General features: G+C 32.1%; 6 protein-coding genes across 7 annotated transcripts; 3 read left to right on the top strand and 3 right to left on the bottom strand.

The window, feature by feature from the left end:
* The first annotated feature begins 53 nt into the window (after positions 1–53).
* On the top strand, positions 54–1,918 carry LOC9321529 (probable dihydroneopterin aldolase 3). Its single transcript, XM_002885417.2, has 3 exons — positions 54–169; positions 961–1,165; positions 1,372–1,918. The coding sequence occupies exons 1-3, from the start codon at positions 88–90 to the stop codon at positions 1,565–1,567; spliced, it is 483 nt and encodes a 160-aa protein (XP_002885463.1). The 5' UTR covers positions 54–87; the 3' UTR covers positions 1,568–1,918.
* A 459-nt stretch (positions 1,919–2,377) lies between these two features.
* On the top strand, positions 2,378–3,080 carry LOC9321528 (defensin-like protein 46). The gene is made up of 2 exons (XM_002885416.2): positions 2,378–2,535; positions 2,789–3,080. The coding sequence occupies exons 1-2, from the start codon at positions 2,451–2,453 to the stop codon at positions 2,944–2,946; spliced, it is 243 nt and encodes an 80-aa protein (XP_002885462.1). The 5' UTR covers positions 2,378–2,450; the 3' UTR covers positions 2,947–3,080.
* Positions 3,081–7,105: 4,025 nt separating this feature from the next.
* LOC9319383 (isocitrate lyase) lies at positions 7,106–10,573 on the top strand. Its single transcript, XM_002885415.2, has 5 exons — positions 7,106–7,309; positions 7,424–7,830; positions 8,438–9,040; positions 9,301–9,893; positions 10,193–10,573. The coding sequence occupies exons 1-5, from the start codon at positions 7,280–7,282 to the stop codon at positions 10,288–10,290; spliced, it is 1,731 nt and encodes a 576-aa protein (XP_002885461.1). The 5' UTR covers positions 7,106–7,279; the 3' UTR covers positions 10,291–10,573.
* A 3,952-nt stretch (positions 10,574–14,525) lies between these two features.
* On the bottom strand, positions 14,526–16,026 carry LOC9319382 (cap-specific mRNA (nucleoside-2'-O-)-methyltransferase 1). Of its 2 annotated transcripts, XM_021030507.1 has the most exons (3): positions 15,583–16,023; positions 15,275–15,346; positions 14,526–15,009 (listed from the first exon to the last, which is right to left on the bottom strand). In XM_021030507.1, the coding sequence occupies exons 1-3, from the start codon at positions 15,958–15,960 to the stop codon at positions 14,812–14,814; spliced, it is 648 nt and encodes a 215-aa protein (XP_020886166.1). In that variant the 5' UTR covers positions 15,961–16,023; the 3' UTR covers positions 14,526–14,811. The 2 variants fall into 2 exon arrangements, with proteins under 2 accessions (XP_020886166.1, XP_020886168.1); XM_021030509.1 differs by lacking the exon at positions 15,275–15,346 and having other exon boundaries at positions 15,583–16,026.
* Positions 16,027–18,533: 2,507 nt separating this feature from the next.
* LOC9319381 (septum-promoting GTP-binding protein 1) lies at positions 18,534–20,845 on the bottom strand. Its single transcript, XM_021033256.1, has 5 exons — positions 20,179–20,845; positions 19,870–19,993; positions 19,647–19,783; positions 19,249–19,332; positions 18,534–19,092 (listed from the first exon to the last, which is right to left on the bottom strand). The coding sequence occupies exons 1-5, from the start codon at positions 20,548–20,550 to the stop codon at positions 18,928–18,930; spliced, it is 882 nt and encodes a 293-aa protein (XP_020888915.1). The 5' UTR covers positions 20,551–20,845; the 3' UTR covers positions 18,534–18,927.
* Positions 20,846–22,975: 2,130 nt separating this feature from the next.
* Positions 22,976–26,954, bottom strand: LOC9321527 (protein DETOXIFICATION 40). The gene is made up of 7 exons (XM_021032190.1): positions 26,545–26,954; positions 25,751–26,382; positions 24,353–24,409; positions 23,903–24,141; positions 23,690–23,808; positions 23,480–23,566; positions 22,976–23,363 (listed from the first exon to the last, which is right to left on the bottom strand). The coding sequence occupies exons 1-7, from the start codon at positions 26,863–26,865 to the stop codon at positions 23,298–23,300; spliced, it is 1,521 nt and encodes a 506-aa protein (XP_020887849.1). The 5' UTR covers positions 26,866–26,954; the 3' UTR covers positions 22,976–23,297.
* Between the last annotated feature and the right edge of the window lie 248 nt (positions 26,955–27,202).

The raw sequence follows: 27,202 nt of genomic DNA, 5'->3' as shown, positions 1-27,202 counted from the left end.
TATAAATAGAGCCACTTTGTTTTCCTTGAAATTCAAACTGATTTCGCCCTCTATCTCTCATATAATCTTCAAACTATTGCTGCCCCAATGCATAGCTCACTGAAAACAACGGCTCCAGCAACGTTGGAACGGCTATGTATTCTCTTATTCTTTCTTTTTTGTGCAACAGGTATTCTCTAATTCCTTCTTGTTTTTTAATTAGTTTCTCTTCACATGATTTACTGCTCATAAAGCTTTAGCAATTAATTTATGTGGTTTCTTCATTGGTTAATGTGTGTTGATTTTTTGGCTGATTTAACATTTTGAAGGGAAACGAAAAGTGTTGGAACTACAGTTTTTTTTCCATCCAATTTTCTGATGGCTCGTAGAATTATATGTTCATAGATTCTATAATTAGGTGCTCGTTATGATTGTATCATGAGATTCAAAATCTCTTATTGCAGCCACCTTGTGGGAGATTTAATGAATTAAGGAAAGAGATCCTACGTTTTTTAAATCTGTTTTATCTTTTGAACATTGGTTTCTATCGCAGTTTTCTAATTTGGATTTTTTCTGTCCTACAAAAATAATCCGTTTTAGTCTGTAAATTGATGATATCAAAATTTAAAAGCGGTTTCTTATTTGCAAGGTTATTTCTAACCTTGTCTCTAACAGGGACTCAAGACGGATCTTTTGAGTTTATTACAGCAAATGCTCACATCCTTAAAAGATTAAATGTTGAAGAGATGAAATGAAAATAAGAGAGAGTTTGTGCCCGGTTAAAATTGTGTGCTTAAGTCAATAAGTAGTCAAAGACAATATATCATGCTTATAGTTTTAATTTATAGTCACTTGTGTTTCTGCATTCTACTAGATTTTTTAGCAGGGCTTGTGTTTATAAACTGTTACAAGGCTCTTGTTTTGTAAACTGTTGAATGTTGATGGAAATATATTTTGAAGGACTTAAGCTTTTATATATAGTTCTTGGAACAGAATCATTGGAGCCATTGCATGAGGATAAACTGATACTGAGAGGGTTGAAATTTTACGGTTTCCATGGAGTGCTTCCAGAAGAGAAGAAATTGGGGGGTCTGTTTACCGTTGACATTGATTTGTGGTTGAGTCTGAAAAAGGCCATTGAGTCAGACAACTTAGCAGATACAGTCAGCTTTGCCGATACTTTCAGGTTTGCATTTAATTACCAATATCACTTAGGTATAATATAATGGACAACAAAATTTAGGATCCAATCCACTCCCAAAATTAATATGAATATCTTAAGATCATGCATGAATATCAGTTATGTAGCCAACCTTTGAATTATGAGTTAGTTTTGTGTTTAAGTTTTATAATTATGATTTATTAATGGTGAAAGAATGGTGTTATTGGCAGCCTAGTGAAGAAAATTGTTGAAGGGCCACCAAAAAACCTTTACGAGACGGTTGCGGATCACATAGCGTCTAAAATGCTTGAAACGTTTCCTAAGATAAACGTTATTCGAGTCAAGTTCGGAAAGCCAAATCCCTCACTAGTTAATAGCACCGTTGATTTCTTAGGTGCCGAGCTTTTCAGGAAGCGAAAGCACTAAAACAAGAAACTGAATAACTCAAAAGCTTTACATCATGTCATCCTTCATGCTCTTTCATAATCATTGTCGTTGTGTTATCGATAAATGTTTACCTTTTCAATCATGGCTATTTTAAAATTTAAAAAATAAAATAAAACATAAGTGTGAAAGTTTGTATTTGGATTTATCTTTTTGCATATTTTGAAGCAGATTTGTATGGGCAATATTATTATGATATATACATTGTTTTCTATTACGTTGGTAACAAAATAATTGAGGAAAGAAGACCATTTAATCTATATATAATAATAGCAAACCCAAATTTTTACTCTCATTTAGTTTTCTCCTAAAGGTAGCTATCTAACGAGTTAAAATCACGACTTATATTTAACAAAAAGTTAATGATTTTACCTTTAACCAAAAAGAAGTTAATGATTTTACAGATAATATGTAATTTTCATCCCCACCAAAAAAAAATATGTAATTTTCATTTCAATTTCTTTTTCCGATATCAATTTTGAAATCAGTTAAAATTTATACATTATACCTAATTATAAACAAAATTTTCCAATATTGAATTATGAAATTAAATCTTGCATTTAACTTAAGATATTGATTGATTATAATGATAATATATCCAACAAATTGTCTTTAACCATATATATTCACAAGTATCAGACACTTTTTGAAGTTTTAAGTTCTCATTTATGACAATTGTAATATTTACATATTTATAAATGTAAATGATTTTTTGCCAAAAATAAAAACTTTGACAAAAAATAGATTATCACTTAATCATAATAAAACAAATTGAAGACCAAAAGTTATATAAACAGAGAAAATCATTAAGATCCGATAAAAAAACCATTTGAATACCTCAATAGCGTTCACAGAAAAAATTACTATGGCTAATACTAAAACCTTGGTGGCTTGTTTCCTTGTAATAATACTTGCAGTTTCGTTGTCTAACAACAACGTTTTGGCTTCAGGTATAATTAAAGTTTGATTTATTTATTTAGAAAATTAGTAGTGATCATTTCAAAAGATATATTTAAATACGTGAAATTTCTAATGACCATGTTTTTGTTTCTATGATATATATATACATACATGCATTCAAAAGTTTTGGTAAAATTCTATTATTTGGGCATGTTATATAACTATATTTTTATTGAAATGTTATATATAAGATTTACACATGTTTGTATCAGTTATGTTTAATATATATGTGGACTTGTATAGATGCAGGGATCGAAAACTTCTCATTTGACAACTGCCACATTAGGTGTTACGGACGGGATGAATGTATGAACTACTGTTTTAAAATTGGATTTAAGAAAGGTGGACAGTGTGGTTCTATTTGTATTACATGTCCTATGAAATGTTGTTGCCAAATGTAATACAAACTTATATACCATCTCTCTCTAAAAAATTTACGATTCTAGCATGGCATTTATATTTTCTAAGTTATTGGACTTAATTTGTATCTTGTTTTTACAAGTAAATGCTATGAAATAAGAAAACTATTTATTGCACTAAGTCATTTTTTTTCTTAAAATCTCTTAATAATAAAATGTGTTGTTTCAAGCCTCTTAGGCCATCCACATCAGCTCTTTCCAAATACATTTTCGTACTGACATGTGGCTCTTATAAACTTCTTCTATGGTTCCTGAAGACGCTCCACTTCATTGTAAAGAATGCAATGATTCATCTTCCTCCAAATCTTCGGATCATCTATTATACAGCATTACTCCTGAAATCAAACTCACTCACAAACGCCACTTCCCTCCTCTGCAATCGATCTCTCTATTTCCTTATACATCTACGCCAATTCTCTTCATATTCTTCGGAATCGATCACTTTTAATCATACATAAAATAGGCATAATAATGATATTTCAACACTAACTCTTTTTATAACCTCTCAGTAGCAATAATTAACTCAATATTATCATATTATTATAGTATATTTTGAAGATTAATATGAAAATGGAGAGATTTAGCTAAAGTTACAATTTAATATAGAAACAAAAAAATTATCATTTAAAAAATAATTTTTGATTGGTGACTTTAAATCAATAACTAAGAGCGAATCCGCGCTATACTTGTTGACATATAGACGTAGTGTTATTACATAGATTTGATCATTCTTGTAGTTTAAAAAGGAGAATAGTGTAAGAATAAAGCGTCTAAGTTAAAAATTTGAATTAGTTAATATTTAAAATAATTTAATTTGTGAAAATAATTTGTATGTAACATAGTGAAAACGTGATTTATTTATATAACTTCTTACAGTTTTAATTTTGGACGAAAATATGGTTTTTTTTTTCTAGTTTGAAATAGTTCTATATTGGGTTTTGGTTGAAATAGGTAATAAAAGAAAATATGATGAATATCGGTGATACATTGCAGGATAATTATTTTTACATATAATAAGGTTAGATTTTTAAAGTTTTTTAGTTTAGTATTAAATTATATGATTCAATTTTTTTATTGTTTTTCATATCTAACATGTGTTACATGTGTAATTTATTAATTTAGTATTGCAATTACATATTTAGAGGTGTCAAAAAAAGATTAATTATTCCATTAAACTCATCTTACATTGATTAAAGAAAATTCTAAGTTAGGGTCAATGTCGACTAAAAAAAATTACAATTTAAATGTTTGACTTATTTGATGTATTTATAATTAAAGTTGTGTTTGTTTATAATTTGAGAATAGAAATTATTTGTTGTATTGTAATAATTAATTATTATGTTTATAGATTCTATGGTTCTTACACTCTTTATCTGATATTTTAAATATTAATTCGAGGTATATATGATATCCCAAAACTTTATAATTTAAATAGTAATTAAATTTATTTAATTAGTTTAATTTTTTTTAAAACTTGTATACGGTTTAGACAGTGTGAGAGACTATAAAAGCAAAGTCAATATTCGGATAAACCGTAAACGAGAAATTACGTACTCTTCCCTATTAATATACCTGAACTGTCAATCATATATAACAATGTCAAAAGATTTGCCTATAGAGTGCTTAATTTTGAAAAAATTTAAAATACTTCATTCATAGTGATAATAACGCATATGAAATTGTTTCTTAATCTCACAAAGTTTTTGAATCGATGTGTTGAATGAATTTCGCATGAGGTTCCTCGGATGTGTTATTGAGCTACATCATTGGGAATTCTAATAGAGCACAAAGCCCATCCTATGGCACACGTTCCAATGTCCAAGTTTCAATAGAAATATTATCTGTTTAAATATTTTAATACCGTTTCCCATTGGAATCTCAAACAATAAGTTCGAAAAAAAATTATCTGTTTAAAGTGACGTAATTCTCGCCACGTTCTTGTAGCTTCCTTATTTCATCAACGAGCTAAGCAAGTAGCGTCCTCTTTTGTCGGTTTTCTCGTGACAACTTCACTTCCTATACATTTACATTCACCGTGTTGGTATGCTTTGAATCGTCTAATGACATTATTTGCAGTAATAAAAAATCTTGGTATAAACATCATTTTCTTGTTTTTATCAAACAAAAAAAGAAAAACATCATTTTCTTGTTTGAGCCTAGGTTTGTAGTTTATGATCATTCCTATATGGATTGCAATTTTAGTTTAAAGTTTCTATTTGTGTTCAGGTTTGTCACACAAATTAGTTTAAAACTAAATTAAGGTGAACATATATACCATCGTATTGTGAACCATCTGTTTTTTAGTTTTTAGGTTCCAATGCAATATCGTTCTCTTTTGCATGTGGACGTACGTAGACAACATGACGTTTGTAAATCACGTAAATTTGTATTTGTTTTGTGTGTGTCTATTTGGTTTTATATCCGTAACAATAGATAGTTTAAAAAGAAAATTTATATTTTTTTAAAAAAAATTATACGTTGTGAGAGAAAATTTTAATATATGATCATGTAATTATTTTATTTGCAGTTAATTGATTGATATATTACACAAAATTCACATTCAAAAGGAAGGAACATTTATTTTACTAATATTTAAATACTCTACTAGCATACTAGTAGCAGCACATTGATTTGGGAAAAAATAAACATTGTTTTGGTTTATGACCTATAAAAATATTTTTATTTTATTTTATTATAAATGGTGAATTTATCATTTATTATCTAAATATACACAATGGACGATTCTACAAAAACTATTCCATAACAAATAAAAAATCTACATACGCCATCAAAAATATATGATAAATGGCTCTATTAATTATGATGGAAGACTTTAGTTATGATATACAAAACCATGATGAAAAGTTCTAAAAAGCACCATGATAATCTCTAATAAATTTGTTTACACTAATCTACAATAATTCCCATTGCGTGGGAATCAAATTCCATACCTAGAGGTAGTAAACCAAACCAAAAAAAGAAAAAGCTTCCGAGAAAGAAAAAAACAAAATTTTTAGGCGTTAAAAGAAAACAAGATAAAATAAAAGAACAAGGAAACCGACAGCAACAGAATGGAAAGATAGGATTACCAAGTCGTATGCAATCTGCGACTCAATTCAAAGCAAGATAGGGTTTATCTATATTCCTCGGGAAACAAACTGTTTATTTTAAAATTTATTCAGTGTTCAAATACGATTTTAAAACTTTACCCACAAAAATAATCACCAAATTAAATACATGGTTGACCGAAAAAAATTACCAACACGTAAAATTTTAAATGATTTATTGAAATTTATAAACATCAATATCAAATTTTAAACGAAGGGAAATAATTTCGGTTTAATTTCGAAAGTAGTTCAAGATCACTATTAATTAATTTTCTATAAAACCAGTTGTAAGTAAAGTAGCAGGCTACCGGTAATGAGAAGTGGTAGCGATCTTAAGTACATTTCCTTGTAAAAGTTATTTCACTTTGAAGTTGCTGATCATATAAATGAATGATTGAATCTGTATGATAAGTTAAATGTATATCAATTGTCTTTCAAATAAAATGTATAATGCTATTGCTCTTACTCTTAAGTATAATGTCCATCAATATATAGTTGCAGATTATGCCACAATTGATCTACATTTTGCAGGTTTAATACAGTATAATGTTCAAACGTGTGAGGTTGGTAGGATGACACACAATAAATTTGTGTTCTTTCTTAATTGCACCCACTTCATTTCTATTAGAGCCCAGCCTATATATTATATACCCATTCGAGACTACACACTTAAACCGATTCATTATATGGCTTAATTTAAGTAATAGATCCTAGGCCATGCATGCTCACATGGACCGGCACATATATCTAACTGTATTTATTATAAACCGTAGCACAAATCCTTGTGCAACTCTTTAGTTGTTCGAACCATTCTATATGCATCAATTTTTTTCTTAATGAAATCAAAAGAAGGAGACAATGAAGGATGTCAAATGGTAATTCGTTTCTGCCATAACGCCCATACGTGTCACAATCATTTACGTTTAGAAAAATATAATTTAGTCCAACTTGGAAAAAAGGTATATACATCAGCACAAGTAGTTCTTTTTATATAATATATATATATATATATAAAAACAAGTAGTATTTTGATAAGAAAGAAATTTTAAATATTTTAATCTAATACTTCATAAGAAAGCAATATTTTCCCAATGCAGAAATTAGTATATAAGGAGATGATAGGCAAGAAGAGCAACATGCTTGAAGCTTCTCAAGTTTATAGGTCCTTACAAAGCAAAATCATTTCCAATTCATAAAAAGTTAAAGCCATGGCTGCATCTTTCTCTGTCCCCTCTATGGTAAGTGAACTACCCATAAGTCTCTTTTTAGCTATTTGATTATGTTGAATTCAAAAAATTATTTCACCACTAATTAGGACTAACATGCAAATTGATGATCAAAAAACAAATCAGATAATGGAAGAAGAAGGGAGATTCGAGGCGGAGGTTGCGGAAGTGCAGACTTGGTGGGCCTCAGAGAGGTTCAAGCTAACAAGGCGTCCTTACACTGCCCGTGACGTGGTGGCTCTACGTGGCCATCTCAAGCAAGGCTACGCTTCGAACGAGATGGCTAAGAAGCTGTGGCGAACGCTCAAAAGTCACCAAGCCAACGGCACGGCCTCTCGCACGTTTGGTGCGTTGGACCCTGTTCAGGTGACCATGATGGCTAAACATTTGGACACCATCTACGTCTCTGGTTGGCAGTGCTCGTCAACTCACACCTCCACTAACGAGCCTGGTCCTGATCTTGCTGACTATCCATACGACACCGTTCCTAACAAGGTTGAACACTTATTCTTCGCTCAGCAGTACCATGACAGGTAAAATTTACTTACTACTAATAATTAATGAATTATTGAATTAAAAGTACATTAAGGTTATTGATAATTTTGCCTATTAGTCGAAAGTAGATATTGGCTGCTTATTAGGATAATTAGTTTGGTGCTTAAAAAATAGTAGTATCAAGACCTCGTGCAACAAAAATTGAAAAGAAATTATATTATTTGTTGTTACGAAATTGCTTCTTTCGAGGTCTTATGTTGCTACGTGTTCATAATAATATAATGGTTGTCAAACTATAGTTTCTACACGTTCTAATTAAGACAAATTTCTTTAAAGTGAAGTTTCCAAAAAAAAATGGTATGTGTTTTCAAAGACAAATTAGATTTGCACAAAACCCATTTTTAATCTCCAAAAGGGAATATTAATTATATAATCAATTATGATTAATGTGACACTTTCATTAGGTTTAGTTGCATGCATCCGGTTTAATCTCCAAACATACGTTTATAGACCATTAAAGCCCATCGTGATTTGATACAATTTTCATTAGGTTTTGATAGAAGACACTGTGTATTAATAATAAAGTAATATTCTTCCTAAGATAATTAATCACAAGTTACAACCATGAATATGTATCTCCCACAGAAAGCAGAGGGAAGCAAGAATGAGCATGAGCAGAGAAGAGAGGACAAAAACTCCGTTCGTGGACTACCTGAAGCCCATCATAGCCGACGGAGACACTGGTTTTGGCGGCACCACCGCCACCGTCAAACTTTGCAAGCTCTTCGTTGAGAGAGGTGCCGCTGGAGTCCACATCGAGGACCAGTCCTCAGTCACAAAGAAGTGTGGTCACATGGCCGGAAAAGTCCTTGTGGCAGTCAGCGAACACATCAACCGCCTTGTGGCGGCGCGGCTCCAGTTCGACGTGATGGGTACAGAGACCGTCCTGGTCGCTAGAACGGACGCGGTCGCAGCTACTCTGATCCAGTCGAACATTGACGCGAGGGACCACCAGTTCATCCTCGGTGTCACTAACCCGAGCCTTAGAGGCAAGAGTTTGTCCTCGCTTCTCGCCGAGGGAATGACGGTAGGCAAGAACGGTCCGGCATTGCAATCCATTGAGGATCAATGGCTTACCTCGGCCGGTCTTATGACTTTCTCGGAAGCTGTCGTTCAGGCCATCAAGCGCATGAACCTCAACGAGAATGAGAAGAATCAGAGACTGAACGAGTGGCTAACCCATGCAAGGTAAAACTATTTACCAAAATTTAATTAAAGTTTTGTTTACGTACAAATTTTTTTTTAGTTATAATTATAAAGACGGTATAATGATTCTAAAATACAAAAAAATGTCCATTATGATTTGTATAAAAACTTAAAAAGTAATTTTTTTATTTCCGTATTAATTGATAGGTTGCTTATAAATCATAGATCTATTTATGTTTATACAAAGATCCTAAGACAATTTTCTCTGATGTTCACAAAAATGTTAAAATTGGACTAATCAGGTATGAGAACTGTCTGTCAAATGAGCAAGGCCGAGAATTAGCAGCAAAACTCGGGGTGACGGATCTCTTCTGGGACTGGGACTTACCAAGAACCAGAGAAGGATTCTACCGGTTCCAAGGCTCGGTCGCAGCGGCCGTGGTCCGTGGCTGGGCCTTTGCACAAATCGCAGACATCATCTGGATGGAAACCGCAAGCCCTGATCTCAATGAATGCACCCAGTTCTCAGAAGGTATCAAGTCCAAGACACCGGAGGTCATGCTCGCCTACAATCTCTCGCCGTCTTTCAACTGGGACGCTTCCGGTATGACGGATCAGCAGATGGTGGAGTTCATTCCGCGGATTGCTAGGCTCGGATATTGTTGGCAGTTCATAACGCTTGCGGGTTTCCATGCGGACGCTCTTGTGGTTGATACATTTGCAAAGGATTACGCGAGACGAGGGATGTTGGCTTATGTGGAGAGGATACAGAGAGAAGAGAGGACCCATGGGGTTGACACTTTGGCTCATCAAAAATGGTCAGGTGCTAATTACTATGATCGTTATCTTAAGACCGTCCAAGGTGGAATCTCCTCCACTGCAGCAATGGGCAAAGGTATGTTACTTTTTGTTTCATTTGCACACACACATAACATTAGTGAACATAGAGTGTATTATGATACATATTCGGCATATAAGAACAATGAAAATATGTTCATATGATACGTTCTTTATATCAACCAACTATAATTGTTCGGTGACTGAAGACAAGTGATAAGCGTCTTTTCTGTTGCACTTCTATTATAGTTAATGAAGAAAATATAAATGCATTAAGTAGTGAAAAAAAATTCCGGTTTAATTTATCCAACTTTCTTTCTTTCAAACAATGATGTTTGTTTTTTCTCTCACATATAGGTGTCACTGAAGAACAGTTCAAGGAGAGTTGGACAAGGCCGGGAGCTGATGGAATGGGCGAAGGGACTAGCCTTGTGGTCGCCAAGTCCAGAATGTAAGACATACGTTCATTGCGGAGGTGCGGCCAGAGCGGCATCTTCGTAGGGAAACTTGGAAACCACACTATCTTTAATACTATATCTTTGGTCACCCGAGTAAGAAAAAAAGACAAAAACAGATAATAAATGTATCTTTGTTATTGTTTTCACTTCTTCTACGTAATAATTGGGTTTAAAGGTTTGGGGCAATATTTTATGGGGTTTGCTTCTTTGTATGGATATTTGGAATTTGGTGTTATCGCCTATCGGCACTGGTTATATAATGATTGATATTCTTATATTATTCGTGATTCAGTTTCTTGTATGTTGAACCAAAATTTGATCTTATCTAGTTTTAAACCTAGTTGAGGAAGGTTGCAGCATTCGAAGGGTACTATCATTTTGTTTGATTAAACAGGATAGTCTTACCACTATACCGATACACATGACTTACACTTGATGAAATAAACCAGACCAGTATCTGTACTGGTCTAACTATGGTACTCTACCAGTCAGATATTTTAATTAGGTGTTTTGCTTCTGCACACTAGAAAACTTTCTTTTCTTCTAATTGTGCCGCCATGACATAGATAGTAAAAAATCGAATGCTTACATGCGCTACTAAATCACATTCATTATCAAAAAAAGAAAAAAACCTGCAAAGTTAACTAATGGGCTATTTGCTTTGTGTTTATTGTTACATATACTAATGTAATTTTGACTGAAAATCAACAGTTTTTAGTATTAAATTTTTCTTTTAATTGTAAACACAAACGGCATACCGAAGCAAATGTTTTTCTTTCTTTTACAATTGCTTATGCATCGTAACCAAATGCATAAGTTAGCGATGAAACAATCGACATCTAATTATATGATATCTTTTCGTGATTCGTTTCAAACTTTGATTTTTATTTTCGTAAGTCAGTAACAAAAAGCCATATAATTTTTTAATTCTTTCTTGTTGTTTGTCTTACATGAGCAAATGAGGAAAATAACGGATCAAACCAACGAGCAGATTATATATATTTCACTATTTATTCGCATACATTTTAGATTTAGTGCCGTTTATCGTTTATCTACCATATTACGTCCTAATGCCTTATACAATTTCAATCTAACGTGGAGACGCAATTTATATTGTTTAACAAGTATATATTGTGTATGACTGTATGAGGTACCAATGGATTCATGTTGTTCAGTGTAATCGGTGGGAATTAAATATATTTCATTTTGAATAATGAGTTTTTTTTTTTTTTTTTTTTTTGAATAATGAGTTATTACTCGAAATTAAAGTCTATAAAAAATACCAAAACAGTAGAGGTGGATATAGTCGGTTGTTGTATTGACATGACAAAAAAAAACCATGAATCAAAAATTGAAAATTGTACCGTTCCATTTTGTTATTGGATACATTGATTTGTCGAATGTAAACGGAATCAACATTTGACAATAAAGCAAGGAATTGGGTACTTTGCACATGGGATTAAATAACATAATTTGACAGATTAGGGAGATCATTAACTTTTGATTGCGATATCAAGTGGGTCCTAATCCCATACGTTGGACCATCGTAATCCCAACTAAATTCCCCGCCCGGCAATCACGCGTTATATTCCTTCTTTCATTCTTTGTCCTTTTAATTACATATTTGTCGTAAATGTTTTTAAGAATAAAGTATACGTGTATTTCATAAAATTTTGAGGATTAGGTTAAACTTTTCGGTTTAGAATTCTTTGATTATTAAATATACATATGAAGCCGGCAATTTAAAGACGTGTCTTAAAATATGCAACATGCCTTGTCTTTGACAACGGACATTGCGTCTCAGAAGCAACATCTCCGAATGTTACTCGATCAAAGTTTTAGACACATTCACTGTAAGAATTATACATCCTTCTTAAATAGCTAAATTTAATTTAATTATTTTTACAGACTACATACATAAGTAACGTATATGCATGTCTATACATACATACGGATTCACAATAATATTTGTAGACAAATAATTTTAGAATTTTAAGCAAGCAAGATATTTATATTTCTCGTCCAAAACCCTAAATGGCAAACATCAATCATTTTATCATTGAAGACCAAAAGAAAAAAGAGAAGAAAAAATTAATGAATTCTTGATGAGATTCTTACGGATCTGATTTGGCATTGAAGATGAGATTTAAGCTAGGTTGCTTTCTCCGATAGTTCGTAAATATTTTAATTTTCTTGGAAGTGTAGGAATCTCTGATCAATCATACAGCCTCGAATAATTTATCTTTTACCTTTATTAAATTTTTAGGACTAATTAATTTTGTTATTATCTACTGTTCAGTTATCATATTGAGCTCTTCGAGCATGTAGAGCAGCTGGGAAATTATAGAATACTAACATTCAAAAAGAAAAATTTCCTCTAAAATATGAAACCAAAAAAAATAAAATGAAACTCTTAACTGATGTCCTTTTTTATAACTTGCAAAACGATAATTAAAGCTTCTTAATCAATATTGAAAGGAACTAATTAAATATAAAATTCATTTTAATCAGCAATTTCTATTACGTCTAGTCATAACCGATTTGATAAGACACTTAAACTAACACGTTTCAGAACTAAATTGAGAACATCTAATATCTTTGATTAAAGACCAAAACGGATTTGTTTGTATATTCGGATGGATTTTTTTTTTTTTGGTTTCAGATGCTTTCTATTAGTTTATTGTACAATAAGAGATAATTATTGGCGAGGACTTGATCGATCACCTAACACGAAGGTTTGGCGAATATAAATTTTTAATACATCTGAATTTGACCTCCATTCTTAATTTTAGCCAAATCTAGAGATGCCTTAACCTATAAATAATTTTGAAAATAATAAAATGAAAACGAAGAAAGTCTATGATTTCTTCAAGCAACTCTAATATATACAGTACTTCATTTGTTCCTAATAGTTTGATGTTTTGAAGTTTTTACACATATTAATAACTCAATCATTGTTTAATCATTTTAATCTTATTTTTACTCTTAAATATTTTAAATAATTATCAATCAATAGTGATTTATAATCATTGTATCTTGAAGTTTACAATTTACTATTATAAGTCAATAAAAATAAAAATAAATGCTAGAAAATCAATCTTTGTGGAACAAACAACAAAAAGTAGAACATAAACGTTTTAGGAAATATGAACAGAGGGAGTATATAATACTCCCTTTGTTTCAAAATATAGGATGTTTTAGAGATTTTTTTTTTGTTTCAAAATATTAGAGGTTTTAAGATGTTTTACACAATTCTATGCAGCATTTAAATGCATTTGATGTGTTATCATCATTTGTATTCTGCAGTCTTTTATATCATTGGTTGGATTTTTAAAAATTAAATATTATGTAATGGTTTTAAAAACAAGAATGAATTTCTTAAAGTATATACTTTTAACTTACACATCCTATATTTTGAAACAGAGGGAGTATGACTTATATGATATGCATACATAATCCTCCTTCCGTTTCGTATTAGTTGTCGTTTTAGGACTTAAATTTTGTTTCGTTTTAGTTGTCGTTTTAGGTTTTCAATGCAAATGTTTGGTAAAAATTTCAGTATTATCCCTATTGTTTTAATGTTGTGGTCAATGAAATTTTTTATAAAATATATATTAATTAAAGGTAAAACAAAAAATTTAATGCTTTTCTTAATTTGTGTGAAAAAACCTTAAACGATAACTAAAATGAAACGGAGGGAGTATATGGATAGTGTTATTTGATCTGGTTATTAATTACTCTTGTAACATATTAGCTCAGAAACTCAGAATAGATTAAATATATCTTGTAGCTTTATGTTTGAAGCTGGGACGGCTAAGAGTTTATATAAATAGTATGCTAAACATTTGGTCAAATGGTAATTAATATGTAAACCATAAATATATTTTTGATTAATGTGCCTGTCTAATACTAATAAATTAGTGAGACAGATAGATTTAATTGGCCGCCAATATTTCTAATCATCAAAAAAAAAAAAAAAACAATGGATATTGTACAAACTTTCTGTGTAGACTTTAATTTAACTCATAGTATAATATTATCATATCTACAATAAGCGAACTTCTAGCTGTGGTTATTATCATCCATAATCAATATTTTCATTTTCTAGCTGTGCGTAATCTTTCAAACTTTATATTATACCAACAAAAAAAAAATCTCTCTAACTTGTTCTTTTTTTTTAAATCTCTCAAACTTTTAGAGATGTAAAAAAGGGATCTCTATAAATAATCATGTGTGTATTTAGAAAAGTTTCATATAGCTTATGATATAGTAGCTCTTAGAAATGTTTACAAACATAGACGTTGTATACTTCACACATATCCACCGATGTGTTTTATACATGTACACAAAAGCTATACATATGTAATTAAGCACATACCCATCAAGATGTACATATATATATATATATATACACACATCAAGTACATATATACAAGATGGGTACGGATATAAACACCACCAAATTTACAAGGGTTTATATAGTTAATTAAGGATGTTTACAGAATTGATTATCATTATTCAGCAGCGACCGTTAAAATTAGCCAACATGGAGATAGGGACGACGCATAATCCTCTACTCCTCAAATCCATATTGTTATTGTTATTGTTGTTGTTGTTGTTGTTGTTTTCTTCAATGAGATTTCTCATCAGCGTCATTTTTTGTTCATCACCTTCTTGTATTTGGATTTGATGATCCCTCATGCCTCTAATATTTCCCTATCGTAACCGTTTCAAAAACATATTTACGTGTTATATCTATCAAATATTATAGAGTGTAAACATTATTACTACTAAAAGATCATTGAAACTTCCTTATAACTAAAAAAATAAATATTGAGTTATCAATAGACAATAATACACAACCAAGTCTATTTTTAATATACTATGCAAAAGGAAAACTTCTCAATCTTTTCCTTATGGATTAATTATTAATGAATTTCAAAGAGATAATTTGTGTCGGAAAGAGAGTTAGAGAGATTACCATAACGAAACTAGAAGAGACATAGTCCTCAATTTTTCTAGGAGGCGTCTGAATATGTTCAAACTGACTGACCTGTTCAATATCATTCATATAAAAATTACACATGCTCTAACTACCACAAAGGGAGAAATAAAAAATAAAAAATAAAAAATAAAAAATAAAAGAAACTAATTATTGGAGACAATTAGGTGATAATTAATCACTTATATCTTACAACCTAAATTAAAACTTAGAAAGATTCTTATGGTATAGAATTCCAATCATGGATCAGGTTTTAAGTTGATTGTGTTAATGAAGTAGTATCTAACCTTAGGGCTGTTGACAGGAGAGCTAGCCGTGTCCTCCAGAGAATCATCCTCACAAATCTTTTTGGTTCTTCCCCTCCCAAACTTCAAATTTGCCGGAAAATTAACGGGAAAACTCTTGCCGGAAAAGGCATGGGTGGCGGCGTCAGAGACCAGGGAAGTAGAGGCGCCAAGAAGTGAACAAGAACTCTTTTCTTGATGATCACTTTCTTCATGATGAGTAGTTCTGTATTGATTTGAGAAATCATCAAGATAAGTTGTCCATCCACTCTCCTCTTGATGATCACCACCATGAGAATCATGATCATGAGCATCAATATCAATATCATCATCATGTGGGTGGTTTTGTTCATAAGAATTACAAGAGAATGTATCCATCATGTAGAGAGGGAATAAGCCAAATAAAAATGGAATAATCCTTAAGTGGTTGCGTTATGTATGTATATATAAGAAAGTCGCTAATTTTCCATGGTGTATTAAAAAAAGCAAAATAAAATTAATTGGAGAGATAACAATCGGAATCTTGATGTGGTCATCACATGGGTCCCAATGCGTTGATCCAAATTATTTATAGAATACCTAAAGCCAACGACGGACTTCTAAAGCAGTGTATGGACCTTAACCTATCTTTAGAAAAATGTCAACATAACTGATAATTTTTATGTAAAGTGAAATGTTGTTTCAAAAATTAAAGAATATTATTTTCATATATGTATCAAAAGCGTGGATTTAGGTGCTTAGGCTGATCGATATGAGTGGATAATAATAATACAATTTAGTAGAAACGAAAACTACATTTTTTTCCTTTTCAAAATTAGCATATTGTTAAACTTAAGATTTGTATTGTTTTATTTATTTTCCATGACGTTTGTTTGACCCGTTATTAAGCTTAGATGGGATTTGGCCCAATTTATCGTTGATTTTTCAGGCATTGATTTATACTTAGTTGAGACATTGCTTTCGAGCAAATTTATTTATGCAAGTTAAGAATATTGAATGAGATAAACAAATAATGGTAGTATTAGTATACTGACTATTTTACATTATGTAAAATGATTTTATGATGATCGAACAAACATAGACAAAACAACACTAAACCACGATGAACAGAAAAACGAATTTTCTAAATAAAAAAATACAATCCATAAAGTGTTTGTCAGTGTGAAAAGTAATATGAAACGGTCGGTTGCGCTATGACAAATAAGTCTTCTAGAGATAACGTCTTCTTGATGTGGCTATTTGTTTAAAACTTTAACAAATGATTAAATAGTTAAACCCAAAATCTTTAAGGTTTGATTTTTTTTTTATTATTAATTTTTAGCTAACCTGAATACAAACCAAAATGAAAGAAGGGAAGAGCAATGTTTTGTCGTTGAACTTAACCACTTTTGAATGATGTTGCGTGAAACTTAAAGCCTAGTAAAGACCCTTTTTCTTTCTTTTTTTTTACCGTTACAAAATGATAAGTAACACTAGAAAGAAGAAACTATTGGATTTGCATGAGCACAAACATGACGAAGCATGTGAAAATGGAATACAATGAGATCTCGATATTACAAAAACTGTAACTGATTTTGTTGGCCGTTTAAACTGGAGCAGTTAAGTACACATATGACTATTTTTTGGAAGGAAGCTAAGCTACAACGCAATTCTTAATAATTTCATTGACTTTCTGAATTTTCGTTTTGAATCCTCTTTTATCCTCAAATGAATTGACATCATCTCTTAAAATGAAGACACATTTTTTTTTTTTTTTTTTTTGACATCTTTGGATCGACAAGGCCCGATCCATAGCCAATTCCTACTACGCGGGGTAACGCGATTTACTGGAGTCGAACTCCGGTGGAGAAGGCGGAGTCAAGTGGACTTAACCACTTGACTAAAGGCACATCTCCGGAAGACACATTTTTATATAGACAGACAATTTTAAAATCTTGAGATAATATATCTTGAAGTTTTTATTTCGCAAAATAGCTCTTTTGAAAAACTTAATTGGGAAACTAACATTTTTTTTGAATCTCTAACAGTTCTAGTAAAAAAACCGAATAATCTTTTTTATTCTGAAAATTAAAATGACGATAAAAGTGCATAACTGATAGACCTATATTATCAACACTAATAAAAATAGCTTTTGCATATTCATGGGCGTCGTCAGTGAATACGTTTATGGACATTTATAGACGTATATTACAAATCAAATATGTGTCTAAATTAGTCAAAGCACGTCACATTGCAACAATTTTTGCATGTGTTTCTGTTAGATTCTTCGACTTTTGGAAATATCAAAACGTCACAGTACAAAAAGTGATATGTCCATAAATAAAACCCAAACATGCTATTGGATTATTTTTTAAAAATTTATTTGAAATTCTTCAGTATGCAAGAAAACCCTAACTTTTGGACACTCACTCACTTGAGACCCTTGTTTGAAAAATCGCTAGGCGCTAGTCGGGCGCTCGGCATGGGCCTAGCGATTAATCGGAAAATCGGATTAAAATCGGGGATTAATCGGGGATTAGTTTTAGGGTTATTTTAATATTTTTAAAACATATTAATCCAATATTATTTTTAAAATTGCAGTAAACACATAAAAATGTATTTTTGAGACAAATATTTATGATTTTTATTAAAATATGAACATAAATTATTGTAAAACATTACAAACTCCCAATTCAAATGATTGAATAACAAAAATAAAAAGTTTTTTTATACTGGCAATCTAAAAATAATCGGGGTATGTAAGATTAAGCGGAGAATAATCGGATTAGGCGGGGAATAATCGGATTAGGCGGAGAGTAATCGGGTGACTGATTTCTTTAAGGGATTAGTCATTAATCGAGGCGGATAGGGTGGGCCTAGCGATTAAGCGGGGAGTAATCGGGTCTAGGCGGGGATTTTTAGAACAGGGCTTGAGACTGTGTAGATGTGAACAAAATTAGATCTCACGTTAATACTCAAAGCGAAATGGTATTTACTATTTAGAATTTACTGGACCAAAAATCTCCAGTGGTCATCGAAAGAGAAAAAATTACAAAACCAAAAGAAATAAAAGAAAAACATTTCACGATCTCCTCTTTTCTTTGTTGTTTTTTCTTGCGTTTCTACCTCTCGAAACCATTACCTCTCTGTTTTTTTTTTTTTCTTTTTTTGTTTGTTTGCTTAAAATGAAACAGATAATAATGGAGAAAGCGGGCGAAATCTCCGCCGCTTCATCTCTCCATTTCGCTTAAATACGACTAGAAACTGTGGTCCGATCAGTCCCACGGCGACAAGCTTTGGCGGTGAATTGAAAAAAACAAAACGCTTTCTTCGGGTTCGCTTCTTTTATATTATATACAAATACATATTCTAGAAGTCGATGATTGGTTCTCCAATTGTGAGATTACGCTCCACTGTCCAAGGTAAGTCGAAGAGCTTCGCCGTCACAAACTTGAAGATCTTATTCACGTTTATGTTGTATGAAGCACTCGAGAAGAAGAGTGTCGCGTTTAAAGCCTTCGCATATGTTCTCGCCTATTCAAACAAACATTCACAATGTAAATTTTTTTTTTTTTTTTGGTTTAACACAATGTAAATTTGGTTAACTTGAGTTCAATGTATATGGATTTGTCATTTGTTTATGAATCTCTAATTCATATGACTCTAAAAATATTTTTTTTAAAAAATTACCTGGCTAGCAATTGTCCATTGCAGATCAATAGGAAGCTGAATAAACTCATCAAACTTGGTTCCTACCATAACTGGTATTGCCGTCTGCATATCAGTGTGTTTAGCTTATCAAAACATAACATTTGATCTTAGACAAAAACATTTAAACAGACCAAATTCTGTTTTATCATTCAGTTGTGAGTTTTTTGGATTTAAAACTCGAACTCTTGGCACTACCTTTAAAGTGCTCAACAGTAACTTTTTTTCCAATCAGACTTTTAGTTCATATTTTTGTTATTGTCTATGCCTAAGCCAAAATATATGTCACAGTCGTAACCAATGGACCCCAACTTCCACGCAACAAGACTTTTACAAAGAGACAAATATGGCAATGATAGTGATATGCTTGAGTGATTTACCTGATTAGACTTCCTAGCTTGTTGATACCAGCTAATGACACTATTAAGCGTGCAACGACTGGTAAGATCAAACATAAAGAGAATAGCAACAGAGTCCTTGCAAGCCACAGGGATTTGATCTCGTGATCTCTCAGCTCCTATATAAAAAAAAAAGTTAATTAATCTTCACATCATCAATTCCTGCTAAATGTGGATTAACAACAATAATAGCAATGTTAATTACCTTCTAAGTCCCAGATACTATATGAAATGCGAGCACCTCCCATGTATAACGTCTTGTCCGTACAATTTATCCCTTTCTCCAATTCTCTCATTTCCACTCCTTTCTCTTCTCCAACATATTTCGCCTTCAATCAAATTCCCAAATTAATTTTTTTTTTAATAACTAATTAAGAGGTTCTAGGCCTAAGCCCGTACATCCTTCCAGGCCAGGACCAGAGCATTTTATATGGTCCCTTCCCAAACAACACTCGAACCAAAATCTAACGTAATTCAAAATAGTAAAGAGAGATGTTGATTCGAAAAATCTTACCAGGAAGCTAGTTTTTCCGATTTCTGGATCTCCTAAGAGGCTGATCTTCAAAGAAACCAAATCAGAATCCGATCTCCGATGACTGTTATCGTTGTCGTAGACAACCGATGAACGACGAACGAACTCACCACCACCACCGACGACGACGACATCGACATCCACGGCGGGGATTGGAGGAGGAGGAGAAGGACGAGAAACAGTCGGAGACGGAACAGCGCGAGAAAGCAAGAGATATCTCCGAGATTTGCCAGGAGTACAAGCAACGATTCTACTCCATAACAACCGTGTGAATCGTCGGAGAATCAAAATCCGACGATTCACTCTGTTCCTTAGATTGTTGATTCGAACAATTTTAAGACACGATTGAGCCATTTTTGTTTTTCTCAAAATAAATTTTCAAAATCGAAATCGAAATAAGGAAGAAGGAAGAAGAAGGAGAGGAGAATCTGGAAAAATTGGAGGAAGAAGCAGCTTCAAGAAGAAGAAGAGATGGCCAAAGAGAAGCTGCTTGGATCCATTTTGGCCATGGAAGAAAAAGGAAAGGAGAGAGAGAGAGAGAGATTTGATCAATACATAATGCCGAAGCTTTAGCTTTTCTGTGTTTCTTCCTTTTTTTCGGAAGAGACGACAACTTATTAAAACATTTTTTTTTTATTAATTTTACTATTTTTGTTTGATTTTTGGGATTTGAAAATTTGAGCGCAACGAACTTTTCTGGTGAGATGTGATGACCACATACATACATAGAGAATTTGGGGCTATAAGTTGACCTATGAAATTTTGTACGAAAAAGACGTATCAATCAGTCATGTATTACGTGCTTGCATTGTATGCAAAGTTTCTAGATTTTTTTAGTTTGATTATGTTGACAAATTTAATACTACCATGTCTGAATGATGGCGGTGGATAGGGCGGACAAAATCGTTTGTGAATTGAATTGTTTTAGTTTATATCGTTTATATATTATAGTTTGTAGTGATGCAAATCAAAAATATACTTAAAGATATTCGTTGCAAATCAACTATGAAACGGTATATTTTGTTAGTGCTTTATATAGATATAAATTATCGTTTGTTTCAAAAATTAAGTGGTATATTTTGTTAGTGTTTTAGTCCGTTTGGCGCACATTATCTATTCAAAACCTAAATACTACTAAGTACTAACCAATATTTTTAAACCTAACCGGAGTAGTGACTGGAAATTCAGGTTAAATGGTTCAGATAGAATCTGATTGTAATTGTCCTTTATAATTCAAGGTTTATTAAGCTAGTGATTTGAAAAAGTACATTCACATTTACTGTAGTCAGAAGTGATTTAAAAATTGATTTGTAATGTTATCGTGGTGATTTAGAAGAACTTATCTTCATGATTTTAACTTTAAATGATATAACCAAATTCATCTAAGACATCTAAAATTAAATCATGTTTTAAATATTATTTTACTGAAAAAAATAATGTAATGAGTTAGTTTAAGATTTGGCAAGAAAGCATACAATGATGATGTGTGTCTTCATGTACCCACCACATGTGAGCCATGTTTTTGGATGATTACACAAATTTGGGGTTCTTCCCATAATTTCAAGATATTGAAATCACAAGTTGAAGTTATATTGAAAACAAGGTTCAATATTCTCTCGACATAATCAAATATTGTGACTATAAATAAATCATACATTTGGAGAATCAAATGGTGCTGATTTAATTCGGTTTAAAAATTGCTGGTTCAAATGATGATAGTTTGAGTTAATTATTTTTTGGTAGGAATAGTTTGAGTTAATTATTGAGACCCACGTGAATTTAAGACACACGTTAAAAGGAAAGAGAGGCCTAATAAAGACATGTCTCCGACCACTGTTTCTTTTAAAACTAAAACCAAAATGCACTATCGTATAATGGCTGCTAACTTTTTTTGATTTAAAATGATTTATACGATTACTAAAGTCTTACATATATAGTTATATACTTTCAAAATCAAATAACTACGTCTTTAACCATCATTGGCTAACGTTCCAAAGGATTTCAGATTAGTATCAAAAGTTTTTTTTTTTTTTAGATCTAATACTGTTAAAAAGAAAAGGATGAATTTATTGTATGTCGTGGATACAAATTTACAAAAATTTCAATATATACCATTAGTTTATGTATACTTAGAAAATTGTTTTGAGAAATTTTTATTTATTTAACAAACGAATGTCTAATTTTGTCTGAATCAACAAAAGAATAAATAAGGCTTAAATGTGTTGACAGAAAATGGCACAGATATAACGTGACGGCCATTATTGGCTTTGGTTGTATGGTTTCATGAGATAATGAAAAGAAAAAGTATCTAGAATTTCTCTTCTTCTTTTCATTTTTTCCTTTCCATGAGGAATTTCTTTCCTTAACTTTATGAAACAAAAATGACTTCTCGTCTAGTAGCTTATAAGAGATTTAGAAGTTCTTACAATCGTTTTCTTTATTTTTATTAACCACGATGAATATGGCTTTTATAAAAATGTCATAGATGAGTTAGGTAAGCAATTGTTTTACTTTGTTTACATCAGAAATTGGCCATTAACTAAAGCAGAATAGAGCTAATACAAATTTACAAATACTTATTTCTTTAGAACTATGCCAGATATCGAATCACATTAACTCCAAAGTTTCTCTGTGGTCACTTTGTTTGATACTAATTTCAGTTTACTTAGGCCCATCATGTTGATACTAATTTCAGTTTACTTAGGCCCATTTCTCAACAACAACAAAAATGAAAAAATACAGCACATTGAAAGAGAGAAAATTCGAATGCCTTCCAATCTAACAAAACATCATTAACTTTTTTAAAATTAATATGTAACAAAAGTAACTAAGATCTATCCAATCCAAGACAGGCATATATAAATCAATAACAGTAAAGCAATAACTATTTTAATTTGGCATACAAATATACATAACCTACCTGTGTAATCTTTAAAACAAGAACACAAAAAGCTTAAAATCGAGTTGTAGAAGTTTAAAAGGTAGATCCATATCCTTTATTACCAGCTCACGCCTCACAGGCTAATATGAGCTTTTGCATCGGTTAGCCGATGAAAATCTAATCGGTTCATTGGATACCAAACTTCCATCGACTTGCATGATCATTCAGGAACAACTTCTTGTTTCTTGTTGCTCCATTTGTCCAACCTTTTGGAAGCTTCTACCACCTGAAACAAACATAACATCCAATCATTCTTCAAGACTATCAAATCAATGAAAATATAGATTACTATCGTAAACGCTTAGCGCCTATTCGGCAGCTGAAATGTTTTAGCAAACGTACTTCTTTTGTCCAATCTGTTCTAAACGTGACCCACGCCAAAATAAACGTTTGTATAACCGTACCACCAATCATCCCCGTCCATATACCCTATAACATCAACAAATATAAAACGTGATCATTAGCCTTTTAATTAGTCTGATATTTAAATACATGAATAATTTGTAAATGGTAACTATCTAATTGAAATGAAAGTCAAGAAAACTATCTTGCCTTGGCACCAAAGTTAAAGTAAAACCCAAAGAGAGCTCCAAGAGGAATTCCAATAATGTAGTAACATCCAACGTTAACTTTCGCCACAAACGTTTGCCAACCGCATCCAACCGCCACACCTATAATAAAAAAAAAATTCACAATTGTTGAAAAATAGAACTTTCTCCTCCTTTTCGGGTTGCGAAATCGGGTGTATGTATCAGAAGGACTTACCAGAGAGCACAGGTTGGATTCCGTTAAGGACAAGCGTTACAGCAAGAAGCGGACATAGATCAGAGACAGCGTCCGAGACTTCTTTACCCTCAGTGAAGGCATAGCTTAAAACATCGCGGCACGCCAAAATAACAATGGCTAAGATCACACTAGTGATTAACGAATAAATGTTAACGATGATTACAGAAAAAGCTGCTGATTTAGGGTTCCCTGCTCCAAGTTCATTGCTCACTCTTACACTGTATCAACATCATAACACAATTTTTGTCACACTAGGTCAGATTTAATAGGACAAAAAAGAGCTCATGGTTCAGTATGGTTTAGCATTGTTTAAGTGTGTAAATCGTTAGAATCCTTTTTTAGGGGGCTAGATAAATTGGATAGAGACATTTTCGAATTTATACAATTTAAATTTAGTGAAAACGAGTGGTGAGCTGGGACAAAACAGACCTTATCGCTGCATTAAATCCAACAGATATCATGAACACCCACCCTGAAATCGTCATGCTGAAACACAAAACAAATACTTTAATATCGTACAAAAGCAAAGCTAGTATGAAACTATCGTTGCTTGTAACGTTTATACAACATTATAAAATTGCAACTTTTTGACTTGACATGAAAAGATCAAGATATTATATTTTATAAAGAAGGGAATTCGATACTGATTTGGTGCAAGTACCTAAATTTAGTGGCTGCTGCTGTTTGGTAATAGAGAAAACAGAACTTTTAGAAAAACTAAAAAATCTAGTACGACTCCCAGAAATCAATACTATCAGAAAAATCTTTAATTAATTAGTAGACAGAATATTGTATAATATCTTCGAGAAATTAAAATAAAGAAGTAGATGCAGATTGGACGAAGAAATATAGATAATTTCATAATTAAATGGTCATATAGAAATTATAAAAGTTAAATTCTACTACTTCAGAAGAAGACAAAACAAATGCCAAAAAAACAAAAGACGAAGATTAAAAAGAAGAAATGTGATGTGACCATAAATTATGTCTGTAGCGGAAGAAGTGTCAAATTTGTTCGCCATTAACTTAACTTTCATATCTACAACCAAAATTTGCTTTGTACTCCCTACAAAAAGTTTGGTTCTATGCTTTTCATATCGAATAATAATAATGCTAAAAGTTTTAGAATAGTTGATCAGAAAAGTCTATAATCATACATATTCACGTGGAGTTTCACGATATAGGAATGTGTTTTCTTAAACCAATAACTACTAACTATGATAAAGCATAAAATAAAATACTATAGGTGGACGACAAATAATAAATTATAGTCTCTTTATCTTATGAGGAAACTAAATTTTCTCTATCTATAAAATCTACTCCCTCTTTTACCAAAAAAAAAAAAATCTACTCCCTCTATTCCTAATTATTTGATGTTTTGAGTTTTTTACTTGTTCCACTAAGTTTGATGTTCTGTAAAAATATCATTATTATTTTTGTTTGTGACCAATAGAAAAAAAAGAGAGAAATAAAATTAATATTATAAAACTAAGAAAATAATAATAAAAAAATATATAAGTTACTTTTTTTAATTTGTATGTTAAACTCAAAACATCACTCTTTTAGGAACGATGTGAGTATTTACTATTTTGCTATTTATAACTAGAATATGTAAAATGATATTTTTTTTTTTTAAGTTAGAATAGGTAAAATTAAAATAGCGAACAAAACACTAGAAAATAGGTAAATTAATTAGTACTACTATTTATTATTGGTCAAGAGGTAAAAGTAATTTAGTAAACGAAATCAATAGTAAAATAACTTTAAAAAGGAAATAATCAATATAGTTTGACTAAAAATAGGTCTTACCAAATAGAGAGGACTTACCAAATAGAGAGTGAATCAAGAGCAAGTTCAGGATTCTCGAGAAGTCCGGCGAGAAGAACGAGAATCTGAAAATACCAAGTCTCAAGGCAAAGCATCACGGCGGAGGCAGCAGAAAGTTTAAAGAAACTCCATAAACCTGAGAAAGCTTGAACACTAAAACCTCTCCACGTCTCACGACACCTCTCACTCGTAACAATATAAACAAACTGAGCCACAACAATAATCCACCACGACAAGCTAAGCACAAGCGACGCACCAAGAAGTCCCATACCAAGCTTGTAAACCGCGAGCCAACTTAAAAGAAGGTGAACAAAGAGTGTAGCCGTTGAGATATAAGCACTTGGAGCTACTATGCTTTGAGATTGGAGGAATTTTTGGATAGGAAAGTTCGCTGCGTAGGCAAAGATTTGAGGGATAAGACCGTATACGAAGAGCGATGCCGCGGAAGCGATTGCGGGAGATTCACCGAGAAAGAGAAGGATTGGTTCGGAGAAAACGTAGATTAAGGTAAGGAGGAGGCCGGTGAGAGTTAGTAATACGGTCGATCTTTGGAGATAAACTCCAAGCATATCGTATTTTCGACCACCATATGCTTGACCACATAACGTCTCCACTGCACTCCCCATGCCTAGCTATTGAATTCGACAAAAAAAAAACTCGAATAAATAAAAAATAAAAAAACATAGGATATACATGAAAATGGTATAAAACTTTTAACATTCATATATATATAAAAAAACGTATAATATATACAAGAAATGGAGTTTTTGATATTGTGGGGTTTTTGTTGTTACCATGAGACCATAAGCGAAGACTTGGATACCGGTGTTACCAAGAGAAGCGGCGGCGAGTTCAAGGTTACCGAGATGGCCGGAGAAGATTTGAGTGGACATGGACATGAGATAGTTAATCATGTAGACGATGACGGCTGGTGCAGCGAGGTTAAAGAGAAGTTTTGATTCGATTGTGGTGGCTTTACGTAGGCGGAGAAACAGAGGAGTTTCGACGTCGGAGAGGACGGTTTCTAGCTCTCCGTTGCTTGATTCCGTCGTAGGTGGAGATGGTTGAGGATGGAGAAGCGGTTGGTATACGCCGTCGTTTTGAGACGAGTCCATGATGGAGATTTGCTCTCTCTCTCTCTCTGTTTTTTTTTTTTTTGTTTGTTGTTTTGTTGTTGGTGTTATCGCTTGAGGATGTGTGTGGCTAGTGTTGTGTAAAGTGTAAATAGGTATTTTCGAGGGTAGCGAGTGACGGCTAATGACAGTTACAAATTTTTATGTTAATCATTGTATCATTTCTATCGAGAGAGTCCACGTCTCTCATTAAAAAGGTTATAAAATTTCTTTCCTTCTTATTAATTTCAGTCAAAGATTGTTAAAAAAATTATGTATCACTTTATTGTAAATTTCTAATATATCATAATTAACTTTTTAATTTACGTGTATAGTTTTT

This window comes from Arabidopsis lyrata (assembly GCF_000004255.2).
Source record: "Arabidopsis lyrata subsp. lyrata unplaced genomic scaffold ARALYscaffold_3, whole genome shotgun sequence".
In the NCBI taxonomy this organism is placed as follows: domain Eukaryota; kingdom Viridiplantae; phylum Streptophyta; class Magnoliopsida; order Brassicales; family Brassicaceae; genus Arabidopsis; species Arabidopsis lyrata.
The sequence above is the reverse complement of the archived record's forward strand: the minus strand, read 5'-3'. Positions and strand labels throughout refer to the sequence as shown.